Source organism: Chrysemys picta, chromosome 9 (assembly GCF_011386835.1).
Source record: "Chrysemys picta bellii isolate R12L10 chromosome 9, ASM1138683v2, whole genome shotgun sequence".
Taxonomy (NCBI): Eukaryota; Metazoa; Chordata; order Testudines; family Emydidae; genus Chrysemys; species Chrysemys picta.
In genome coordinates, this window is record NC_088799.1 from 66,242,161 (window position 1) to 66,253,553 (window position 11,393).

Below are 11,393 nucleotides of genomic sequence, written 5' to 3' on the forward strand. Positions count from 1 at the left end.
TGATCCGACTGTCCCCAAAGGGAGAGGAGGGGAGGGGGGACCCAGCAGAGCGATATGGGGGTTTGCCTAGTGTCGGGTGCGAGGGGCGGGCTCGCGGCGAGCCGGCCGGGGGAGGGGACGTGCGAGGGGGCTCAGCCCTCGGTAGTTCTCGGCCGTTTCCGGCTCGGGCCGCCCCAGTGCTTTCCGGCCAGGCGCGGCCGGGGCCGCTCGGGGGCGGTGCTGGCGGCGGAGATCGGAGCGTGGTCCGGCCGCCATGGCGTCCCCGTCCCGCAGACTGCAGACGAAGCCGGTGATCACCTGCCTCAAGAGCGTCCTGCTCACCTACAGTTTCGTGTTCTGGGTGAGGGGCCGGGCGGCGGCCCCTGGCGGGCAATGGGGACCTGGGGAAGGGGTCCCGGGGCTGTTGGGGGGCACCGGGGCCTGGGGAGTAGGGGGCCCCTGGTGGGTAATGGGGTCCCGGGGCTGTTGGGGGGCACTGGGGCGGTGGGACAGGGGCCTGGGGAGTAGGTGGACCCTTGGCGGGTAATGGGGTCCCGGAGGATAGTGGGGGTCCCGGGGGAGGTGGGGCGGGGTCCCGAGGATAGTGGGGGTGTAGGTGAGAGGATCTGGGGGGGCTGGGCTGGCTGGACCCCTCCAAGGGTGGGTGTGGGGGCAGGGCCCAGGCTCCAGAGGGGTTCTCCTGTCCAGTCTGTAGGGACCCTCTGGCCAGGTGCCCCCATGGGCTCTAAGGTCGTGCGCCTCCCGGCGGTCTGTGCCCATCACGGGCTCCCCCCAGCCCGTGTCATGGCCCTGTACCTGTGTGGCTCGTTATGTGCCCGTCCATTGGCATGGCAGCCCCCAGGGAACAGCAGTGCCTGGAGGAGTGCACCCTGTAACCTTGTCCCTTTCCTTTCACTGCTCCTCAGGCTCCTCCAGCAGGTGAGTGTGTCCAATCTATTAGCGCTGGGCCTGTCTGCCCTACCATTGACTTCTTTGTGTCTCCCCTCTGTGTGTGTGTGTGCTCGTGTGTGTGCATGAAGGGGTCTGGAATGTGGCACCCATGGGCATGTTTGTAACACAGCAAATTATTTCCACATGGGGAAATTTAATTCCTAAAAGGTAGATTCATCTGAGTTCCTGTTTATACAATGCCCGAGGGACTGAAGTTCGGAGATAAAAATGCTCTGATTATACAAGTGCTTCCTGGATTTCCAGCTCTGCCCTTCTGATAAATGATTTCACATAAACAATTTTAATGCCCACTTTCAAGGACTTCTGCCAGTCTTTCCTGGAATCCTGCTGCCCTCCCATCCCCAGTTTATCTGTCCTTAGCCTCCCATTTCTCTCCTGTGGGATCCCTGTCTTCTTGCACACTTCCAGAGTATCTTGTGGTGTCTCTTAGGCTTTCAGTGTGTGGGTTTAAGTGACTATGGCTAAGTAAAGTGCTTTGAAGTGACAAGTGGAGTCAGGATGATTGAGTCTCAATTCTGATTTCTCCAGATCTCTGGCATTATCCTCCTGGCAGTTGGCATCTGGGGCAAGGTGGGCCTAGAGGTGTATTTCTCCCTGTTAAATGAGAAGGCCACCAATGTCCCCTACGTACTCATTGGCACAGGCACTGTTGTCATCCTTCTGGGCACTTTTGGCTGTTTCGCCACCTGCCGTGGAAGCACATGGATGTTAAAACTGGTAAGTGATCGTTGACTACCAGAAGACTCACAAATCCAATACCTGCTTCTACAACCCAGGACTTCACCAGCTGTCTGCATGTGCTCCTTCTTTGTGCTGTGCTCTCTCTTTGTGTGTGTGTGTGTGTGTGTCTGCCTGCCTGCCTGCCTGCCTGCCTCAAGAAACTCTCTCTCTATTCTCTCTTTGTACAGTGCTAAGTACTGAATCATACATTCACTGACTTTTTCATATAGCCACAAATGCCAGCTCCTCAGCTCTGCCAAAGAGGTTGAGTCCGGGATGTGTCCTAATAGATTCTCTCCCTGCATCCTTCTTTTCTGTGTACCTGTGTTAGCCCTGGAATGTATTTTGCTAGCACTGACTCTCTTCTTTTCTGTCCACAGTATGCCATGTTCTTGTCCCTCATCTTCTTGATTGTGCTGGTGGCTGCTGTTGTAGGATTTGTGTTCAGACATGAGGTGAGTCCAGGTGTGACCTATCTCTCTGGTACTTTAACCCCTTCCCTCCTCTTCCTGAGGCCAGGACTTGGATACAGCCCCTACACAGGACAGAGTTCTCACTTACTTGTTATTTCTTCTTACTTTGTGTAATCCCCTGGTTGTTGCATACTGAGGTCTAAATTCTGCTCCTTTTTATTCAGGTATAAATCTGGAGTAATCCTTTTGACTTCAGTGGAGTAGTCTGGATTTACAGTGTTGTTGCTGAGAACAGAATTTGGCTCATTTTCTGATTCCGAATGTTCAATATGCGCAAAAAAGCTGAATAAGAAAAGTCTTTGTCATATAAAGATGTAAAAAGTGCTAAAAAAAGAAAGTCACATCAGAAAAGTTTAATTAGTTAAATAGGCAAGTTAAATGAGAGAAATTTAGGGCCAACATTGGGGGACCCACAGGTAGGGGTTCTGAACTGGGAGTGGGAACTAAATCTGAACTGTTTTATTTGAATACAACCTTTAAATAACTAGCTTTACTCCTTTTGCCAGCATGGTTCATACCATAACCAACACAGCTGGCCTCTTTCTAATTTTTGTATACACGTGACCTGATTGGGATGGACTTTCTTTGATTCACAAGAATTAATTTGTAGTTGCACTGCTGATGATTAATCAAAATATTAGCAAAGATAAAATTAAAGTTAAACTTGAACTCAGTACTTGTGAAATACAACTGTAACTCTATCTACCAAGTTAACCAGTATTTAAAATCAACAGGGATTTAGAGAGACTATATGTAGAGTGCCTAGAAATAATCGCAATGGGTGCATTACACTATCCAAAAGAAATTTTAGTCACTAATCCCTTAAAGTTCCTTAATTTGGGTAGAAAAGTATTTCAGTGATTAGAAATAACCTGCCTATAATGAGGTGGAGGAGATAGTCAAAGGCATAAATGGCTATTAGACATCTACCTCCTATTTGTGCCTTTGAACATCTCCCCCAAGGAGTGTAAAGTGGAAACCAAAACCATTCCCTAGTTCCTACTAAGCTTGACAGACGTGCACATTTTTATATAAAACAGACTTTTTAATTTGTGAGTTGATCCTTCATCTGAAATGTGCCAGTCAGATTGATTCTGCAAGTGTCTTTGGCCATAAATGAGGCTCACACAAACCGTGATTTTATTTGTGATGTCACAGTGATTAGGTCTGCCTGTAAATGCAAGAATTAAGTTCTAGTGCTTGGTGCAGTTGGGGCAGTGCTCCTTGCCCTAATCCCCAGTTCATCTTTATAGCCAATCTCACATCTGGATAGTAACAGGAATGACTTTCTAACATGGTTTAAGTCATTCCTGGTTCTCTGTTTCTGATGGAGCTGTGTTTTTAAGACAAAGGAGTTCTTGTGACAGGGAACTCTTTGGGACCTGTAGCCTTCTGAGGCTTCGTTTATGAAAATCTTTCTCTTCTCTGCAGATTAAGAACAACTTTGAGAGCAACTATAGTCTTGCTCTGAAGAACTACAATGCAACAATGGATCCCCACAGCGAGGCAGTGGATACCATCCAGAGAACTGTGAGTGCTCATATTTGGTTCCTTCTAAAGAAACTGGTGGAGAAGCCTGTATCCTCCAGATGCATGGCCCAGGACACCCTGATACTTGGGTTGTGCAGCAGCTGAGGCTGGGGCCCCCATGCACAGGCAAAGTATAATGCAAGGAAGGCCCTATTTTACCAGGAGGCATTAAACATTAGTTGCCTTCTCTACTACTGCCAGAGCTGTTCCTCAGAAGGAGAGTGTGCTTCAGCCTCCCCTTGCCTCATTCCCCATGTAATTGGCTCAGAATACTGGGGAGCAGTATTGCCTTAATGTTCCCAGTTCTCAAGCATACGAGGGACAGCCGTTATGATGGACAGCATAGAGGGTGGCTGTGTTCACACTGTGTGTCCCTTGCAGGGTATGTGCTGCACAGATCTTATCTGAGTGCCTAGAGTGTGCTTGTCCCTGTACAAAACTGGCAGATTGTCCTTGTCCTGCATATATCTATATCCCTGAGACTGTCTCAGAGTATTTTCATTTGAAGAAAAATAGCTGCTATGCGCTGTTCAGAGGAGGTGATAGGTAAAGGGCAGGAAGTGGTGGAAGCTGTCTACACAGGGCTGTTGGGTTACAATGAGGAGGGGTTTGAGGGGGAAACATTTGGGGTGCCTGCAGTGATTGGTGTAGCCTTGGGGATGTGGTGCTTTGGGGTTCATGCACTACTCCTTACTGTTATAAAACTTGATTTCCCCAGTTACACTGCTGTGGAGTCCAGAACTACTCAGACTGGGTGAACACTACCTATTTTGCACAGAAGGGAATCCCTCTGAGCTGCTGCAAGTTCCAAAACTGCACAGACCGTGATCTGAAGGAGCTGGATAAAGCCAAGGTTATGGTGTATGGTAATGTAAGTGAATCTCAGAGACTGTCCCTCTCTGTGTCCTGGAAGCAGGTGTCGGGAGGGGAGAGCTGGGATACTTTGATCTTCTTTCCCTGGTAGAGAATCAAGTCCTGTAGGTGGGAGGGAACTTTGTTCCAGAAAGAGGGTTATTGTGTTACAGGAAACTTGTATGCAGTAATGGGGGTGAAGGCCGTGTTGCTGCTGATAGCTTCTCTACGTATCTTTCCCCTATCTCCAGTGCTTTTTCTCAGGTTCTCTGGAAGTCCCAGCTATTCCCTGTTGGTGGGAAAGAATCTGTGTCTGCATTAGCTTGCCTGCACTGTACCACTTGTCCTGTGTGTGAGAAGGGGTTTGTGTAAGATATTGTTGTATAATGCATTATGTTCCTGTAGCACTTAGTCCTCACGGCTCCCCTGTGAAGAAAGTATACAGGGGAATGAATAGAGATGCAGAGGCAGGTAGTGTTACCTAGTGGCTAAGCTGGGACTAGAAAGTCTGAGTTCAGCTCCTGGCTCGGACACTGATGTGCTTGTGACCTTCAGTGAATCATGCTGCCTTTCCGTGCCTGTACATCCCCATTTGTAAAACAAGGCTAAGGCTCACCTTGGTAAAGTGCCCGGGATGAAAGGTGCAAAGTACAAAGCTTTGAATGACTCGCCCACTGTCAAACAGCAAGTCAAATGGCTGAATTCAGCACAGATCCCAGGAAGTCCTGACTCCCAGGCCCTTACTTGTATTCCTTTCTGAGCTTGTTCACACCTTCAGCTGCCTGTGCGGTGTCTGTGGGTTGGAAGGATGTGCACCTGGTGTCTGGCGGCCAGGAATTGTCCATGCTATACTTTCATGCTAATTCTTTTTTTCTGCAGGGTTGTTTCAGTCTGGTAACAACAGTTATGGAGTCCAAAATGAGCGTTGTGGCTGGTATCTCCTTTGGCATCGCTTGCTTCCAGGTAAAATCTCCCTTGCTGTTCTTCTGTGGTCCTTGAGGAGCTCTGAGTCTAGTCTTCGTGTTATTAATTATGTTTAATGTCTTTTAATGTTTTCTTACGTATGTAAAGGCACAGCATATTTCAAAGAGGAGGAAATGGTTGACCGTTCTTCAGATTCTCTTGCCATTTTACCTAAGTGCCACCCAGTCACCCATCTCCAAAGCTGGGGATGAAAATTTCTTCCAGCAAGCCTGTGTATGGCTTGAGAACACCTCACTCTGGAAACAGCCAACTTTTAAGAGATGCCAATGCAACCAAACCTCTCCTGTTCTAACTCAGTGTTAGCTGTCTGAATTACTACTTCCAGCGCACAGACTGTCACCCCTGCTTCCGCTCCCTTTCAGGATGATAGTTTAACTAAATGAAAGTGCTTGTAGGTGACCTAAACCATCCTGAAATGCCTCTCTCAAATTCAGACCCAGTTAATACAATGACACCATCTTCTGTTCGCCACACTGCAGAACAGCGAGCACAATATTAGAGACTCCCTCTTCTCCCCCTGCTATTTCTTCCTGAGCCTCTGATTCTTCAATCTAAGGTTTTATCCTGGTGGTGAAGAAGCATCATGTCTCAAGCAGCAACGGAACTATTGTCTCCTAATCTGACCAACCTTGTCTCAGTAGGAAGCAAGAGGCCTCTGGCCTGAGCTGCTTGTGTGCATGGGGAATGTTTTGAAGTGGGCTTTCAGAAGAGCTCCCTACATTAGGTGCATGTTGAGTGCTGAGCAGTTATGAAAATCTGATCACAAGTGTCCCAGTGGGAGTTGCTTGGTGCCAATCACTCTTGCAAATCTGGCCTTTATTTAGTTGAGCTGCTTGGAAAACTTGACCCCAACTTTGGTTCCTGAGCACTTGAAAGCCTGGCTAGTGGGCTAAGGTTGGCAGGTTTTGCCTTCATATAGGATCGCTCTGGCTGATGGAGCTTCCGGCCACATTTGGTCTCAGTCTCTGTCATCTGAGAAGGTGATCAGAATGCTGTCCCTTAATGTGTTTCTTTCATGGCTTTATCACATAGGCATGTGCTCTCACCATCTCTGTAGGGTCATCTTCCACTCTTGTGTGTGTCAGAGGTCTTAGGGAGAATTTAAAAGATAGCTGGTGCAGACCTTCCTTATCCACGGGCTCTCCCAGAATGCTGATAACTGCGACAGCACATCTGTGTGTATGAGTATGTAACAGGGCAGATATCTGAACAAGTTTCTGAGTTGCATAGTATGTCAAGTAAGATCATCTACTGTACTGCCTGGGTCTTGCTGAATGCCTCAGTTGTGGTCTGAGCCCTTGAGTCTTTCTGCTGCAGCTGCTAGGTTTGCTGAAATCCGCTGTGTTCTGTGATGTTTGGCTGTGATTGTTTCTAGGAACTGGAACACTTTGCAGTCGGCAAGGAAGACAAAGACACAGATGAACTACACCTCATAATTTGACTTTTGTTTTGAGGCGATTTCCATTCTTTCTGTAATTCTCAAACACAGAGTCACAGATCTCTGTATTAATTCCAAATGGCAGAACTCCTTATTTTCTTCAAAGCGTGTTTGCTTTTGAGTAAAGAGTATGAAGAAACAGCAGCTTGGGATTAATGCAAAGGAGTACGCAGACCCAGAAACCAGAGAAGAGACTGACAGAGGGGGATTGTGTATTGATTGCTTGGTTTATTTTAGCTTTAATTTACTCTTCATTGAAGGAAATTGCCTGAAAGCAGTCTGTGAGGCATATAGGCACATCCTGTCCGAGTCAAGGTTTAACATGTAATAGCACGAGCACAGAGAGAAGAATCTCGGCCAGCCTGTTTTATTCTGATATTAGTTTGCCACTGTGCTGTTCCCTCTAACAGACAGACACAATAAGGATGGGGAGAGGTTGGAGCACAGACCTTTATCTTGCAGCTGGTACATTTGCAAACTGTCTTCATTGCATTTTGTTGTCAGTTTCCTAGGGCTGGAGCCAGTCGGTCTCTTTCAGCTGCTATCCATTTCCTCCCTCCTTCCTGGGATGTGCATATATCACTCTGCTCATTACAGCTTCCAAATAGGGCAGCTGGAATTTGACTGATGAGTAAGTGGGTGGGCCCATGTGCTTTCGTCAGCTCTAGGCGTGTAACTGCATTGTAGTGGTTGCAGTTATTGAGAAACGTGTCGTTGTGTGGGGCTTAGAATCATATAAACATTTCATGATTTATTCTCAAGTGAACTTTGTTGTGTCACAAAAGTGAAAGGCCCAGTTCTGCAACTTTGCCTCCCGTGAGTACAGTTACATGCATGAGTGTTTTTAGGATCAGGTCCTAAATGTCTTTGGTACAGAAAACAGCTGCCTGGAGCCCACACGACAGTAATAACTGATGTGTGTCCTTCAGCATTTTCACATCAGAAACACACCAACCTTGATTCCATCATTGTCCTTGCAGTGGGGAGAGGCAGTTGATATTTTCTACTGGTTGTGTAATGGGCTGTGACGCTCCTGAGAGCCATATAATCTCTGTGAAATTACCATGAAACAGTAGATGGTTCATAAAGCAAATTCTAGCAAGAAGCAACATTAACTCTCTCTCACAGGGAGCTCCTTCTCACTGATGGCTGCCAGGATCTCTGACTCTCAGCTTTATCCATCCTAAAGTGAAGGAGCCCAGATTTTGGTTTTGCAAAACCGCATCATCCAGATTTTGCTTTTATAAAACCAAAGCAAAGTGTCCAGTGCTTCAGACCTCAGTTGCATTGTTTCCAAATCATTGCAGTTTGGATGTCCCATTTTGGGTGACCTATACTTAGTTTATTTTTTCACATTTCAGTTGGTTGGGATCTTTCTCGCCTGCTGCCTTTCCCGGTACATCACAAACAATCAGTACGAGATGGTGTAATAAGCCAGTCTTTGACCCAGGTATGTCTGTCCTGCAGTGCTGTGTGTGTGTGTGTGTGTGTGTGTGTGTGTGTGTGTGTACATATACTTGTGCACTGAATCGTGTGCCTGTCTGCAAATCTAGGGATGAGGGAGATCTTTTGTAGGCTTGCGCTTTCATAAGACTGTGTGCATACGTGCACAGAAAGGTCTGGGCAAGGAAGCATGTACACCCATGTGCAGGTCCACCCACTCAGGGATGTGCAGGGCTCTGCTCAAATCTGTTTCTTCTATAAGCAGCTAGCAGAGAGAAGAACCCACATTTTGTAGTAAGCAGTTCTTTAACTCTTAAAGTTTAAAGTGAAATAGAAAACTTCATGGATCTACCTATGTGCAAGGACAGAGCAGACAGGTGCTGTGGAATCTCCTACACATGTGTGCTCATGCACCTTAGTTAGTTACCTAGACCTCCTTCCCATCACCATAGACCTAGACGCATTATCTAGAGCACCCTTTCCATCACTCCCTCTATGGTACTAGTTATGCTTCTTCCCAGCTCTTTTAGTGCACTACAATTCTAGCTTGCAGTGCTCCCTGCTATTCTAGTACTGCCTCTCCTCCTCTTCTTCACCAACTACTCTGCTTCTGCACCTCAGTGTAACCCGCAGCTCCCTCCCTGATCCCATACTGGGCCTTTCAGAGCAGGTGTGAAGATGTTGAATGGTGGTGCATTTTGCAGTGAGGACCAGTATCTGCTGTGGAATAGCATGCGACCCACAAACTTGCTTCCACTGTGTGACTTAAGCTCTGTGAGATTCCTGATCTCTAGAGCTGGGAAACATGTTTCTTCATTAACCATTCTTTGCTTTCTGAATTTTAGGAAATTTCCTCTGATCTCCCTCCTCTGGAGAGCACTTCATGACCTTCAGTTTTCACCTGGTCCCTGCCTGCTGAAATCATGTTTGAACTGACTGATCCTCTTCAGAATCAGCTCACGGAATTGAGTGTACCAGCTGTTCTGTTGCAGTAAGGGAATTGTCAAAACACTATTCTTTTGTAACACTGAATGGGGTAATTAGTATACCTGAGGTAGTTATAATAACTACATTCCTCCAAGCCCCCACAACCCCACCTCTTCAGTTTGATTGCACAATGAAGTAGCACAATATGACACTACTCTCATGTCATTCTTACACTTTTTGGTAGTTATTTAACTGGAATTCACCATTAGTTTTGGAGGTGTATTGTATGCATTAGGAACGAAGCACTCATTGCTTTCTCTTCTGCTGTCGGCCATTTAAATTATATTATGCACTTCAGCCTCTGTCACTGATTCATTGAAACACACCTACTGTTGCAACTGACTGGTCATATCATGCTATTCAGACACATTGCCATGTCTATCTGAGGCTCTGTGTTCAATAGCATCTGTTTCCAGGCTCTCTCTTCCCAGTCAAGGGTTTTATATCACTTTTTTTAATAATTGTATTTTTTAAAGGGCCTCGTTCTTCTCTCCTGATCAGGTTGTAGTGATTTTTCGTAAGTTGTAGCATGAGGTTCGGTGTAGCTGTCTGTGCCGGTAGCGTTGTAGGTATGCCTCCACCGAGTTGGGCATGATTTCATCATCAGTATTATGTTCTGCTTTAATTTGTTGTTTTTGTATTAAATAGAAATCCTCTTGTCTTGAAACACAATAAATATTAAATATTTTACTCTAAAATATCAACTCGTTTGGATTTTGTCTCCAGGAAATTCCACGATGATTTCAGTGCAGGAATCTACCAGAGGCATAGATTTGTTTGCCACTTATCATACATCCATTCTGGCCTGGCACATAACCCTTGTAGCATAGCAGCACATATTCTCTCTAATCCATCACTCTGTTGGCTCAATTTCAATTAGAGAAGTTATTTGTATTCTCTTTCTAAAAACTGTTGTGCAACATTGCTGATGGAGAACAGCCAACTCCTGGCATGGAATGCTGCAGGCAAAGTTCTGCTGAGTGAATCTTAGGCAGGACAAAGGTCAGTCCTTATGTAAGCAAATACATCCTCTGCTATCTTTGTTGCTGAATTTTGCCCGTTCTGTAAAGTGCTTTGGGATCCTTTAGAGGAGAGGGTACTCTGGAACTGTATGAAGGGGGATTTGCTCTTCCTGGCTTTCTATGAACAGGTCCCCACCTTTCTCCAATAAGAGAGCACAGGGTAGTGAGGCCCTCCTTTTTCCTGAAGTCATTACAGTATGTTCCTCCTTCACCTGAGCTTGGTGCTCGGTTGAGTTTGTCTGACTAATCCTGTGCACTGGATTGGGAATTAATGCTCAGGAAAGTCTGGGACAGGGGGATGTGGTGCGGTACAGTCAGCCGGGCACTGTTCTAGTAATCACCGTATGAACATGAAAGGAGGAGGGATTAGAACGGTCTGGCTGAGCTACAGGACAATGACAAAGGGTCTCCACCCTGATGCAGAGAGTGCTTTTCACACCATTAACCTGCCCTTCCTGTCACCAAAACCAGTGCTGCTGAGAGGCAGCCTGCCCTGGCCCCAAAAGCCTGAGTGGAGGAGCAGAACTACATCAGTGTTCCAGCAGACCATAATTGCCCTGTTCTGTACCCCCCTGAAGCTCTGTTACAGGCCACTGCCAGAGACAGGATACTGGGCAAGATGGATCCTGGTCTGACCCAGTATGGCAGCTCTTTAGTTCTTTTGTTAGCAGTGGCCCATTAAACTGGTTTTATTTCTGACCGCAAAACTTAATATTCCGTTTAGCTTCGGAAAATAAATCAAACTCTTGTATGTCAGTTCCCAGATGGCTTTGTTAAAAAGCCTCCAAGGTTTTCAAGGCAAGGTAAAGTGCATTAGCACTTTTTACTATTAACGTAACAATATAGACATTGTCCAATTACAGCTAACGACTGGACAGCCTGGATAAAAACAAATGCTAATGCAGGGACGTGTCTAACTGCAGCTGTGTCCATCGGAAAGCCCGTGCAAAGACAAATGAGCCTGCACATAGTCCTTTTCGGCTGGCTTGTGTG

The 11,393-nt window shown here is 46.5% G+C and overlaps 1 protein-coding gene across 4 annotated transcripts; it reads left to right on the forward strand.

Annotated features, from left to right (window-relative positions):
* Nucleotides 1-118: 118 nt before the first annotated feature.
* TSPAN6 (tetraspanin 6) lies at nt 119-10,076 on the forward strand. Of its 4 annotated transcripts, XM_008166498.4 has the most exons (8): nt 119-340; nt 1,480-1,668; nt 2,052-2,126; nt 3,576-3,674; nt 4,393-4,545; nt 5,406-5,489; nt 8,310-8,398; nt 9,237-10,076. In XM_008166498.4, the coding sequence occupies exons 1-7, from the start codon at nt 254-256 to the stop codon at nt 8,376-8,378; spliced, it is 756 nt and encodes a 251-aa protein (XP_008164720.1). In that variant the 5' UTR covers nt 119-253; the 3' UTR covers nt 8,379-8,398; nt 9,237-10,076. The 4 variants fall into 4 exon arrangements, with proteins under 4 accessions (XP_008164720.1, XP_065412538.1, XP_065412537.1 ...); XM_065556465.1 differs by lacking the exon at nt 1,480-1,668 and having other exon boundaries at nt 157-340; XM_042853330.2 differs by lacking the exon at nt 8,310-8,398 and having other exon boundaries at nt 158-340.
* Nucleotides 10,077-11,393: the final 1,317 nt, after the last annotated feature.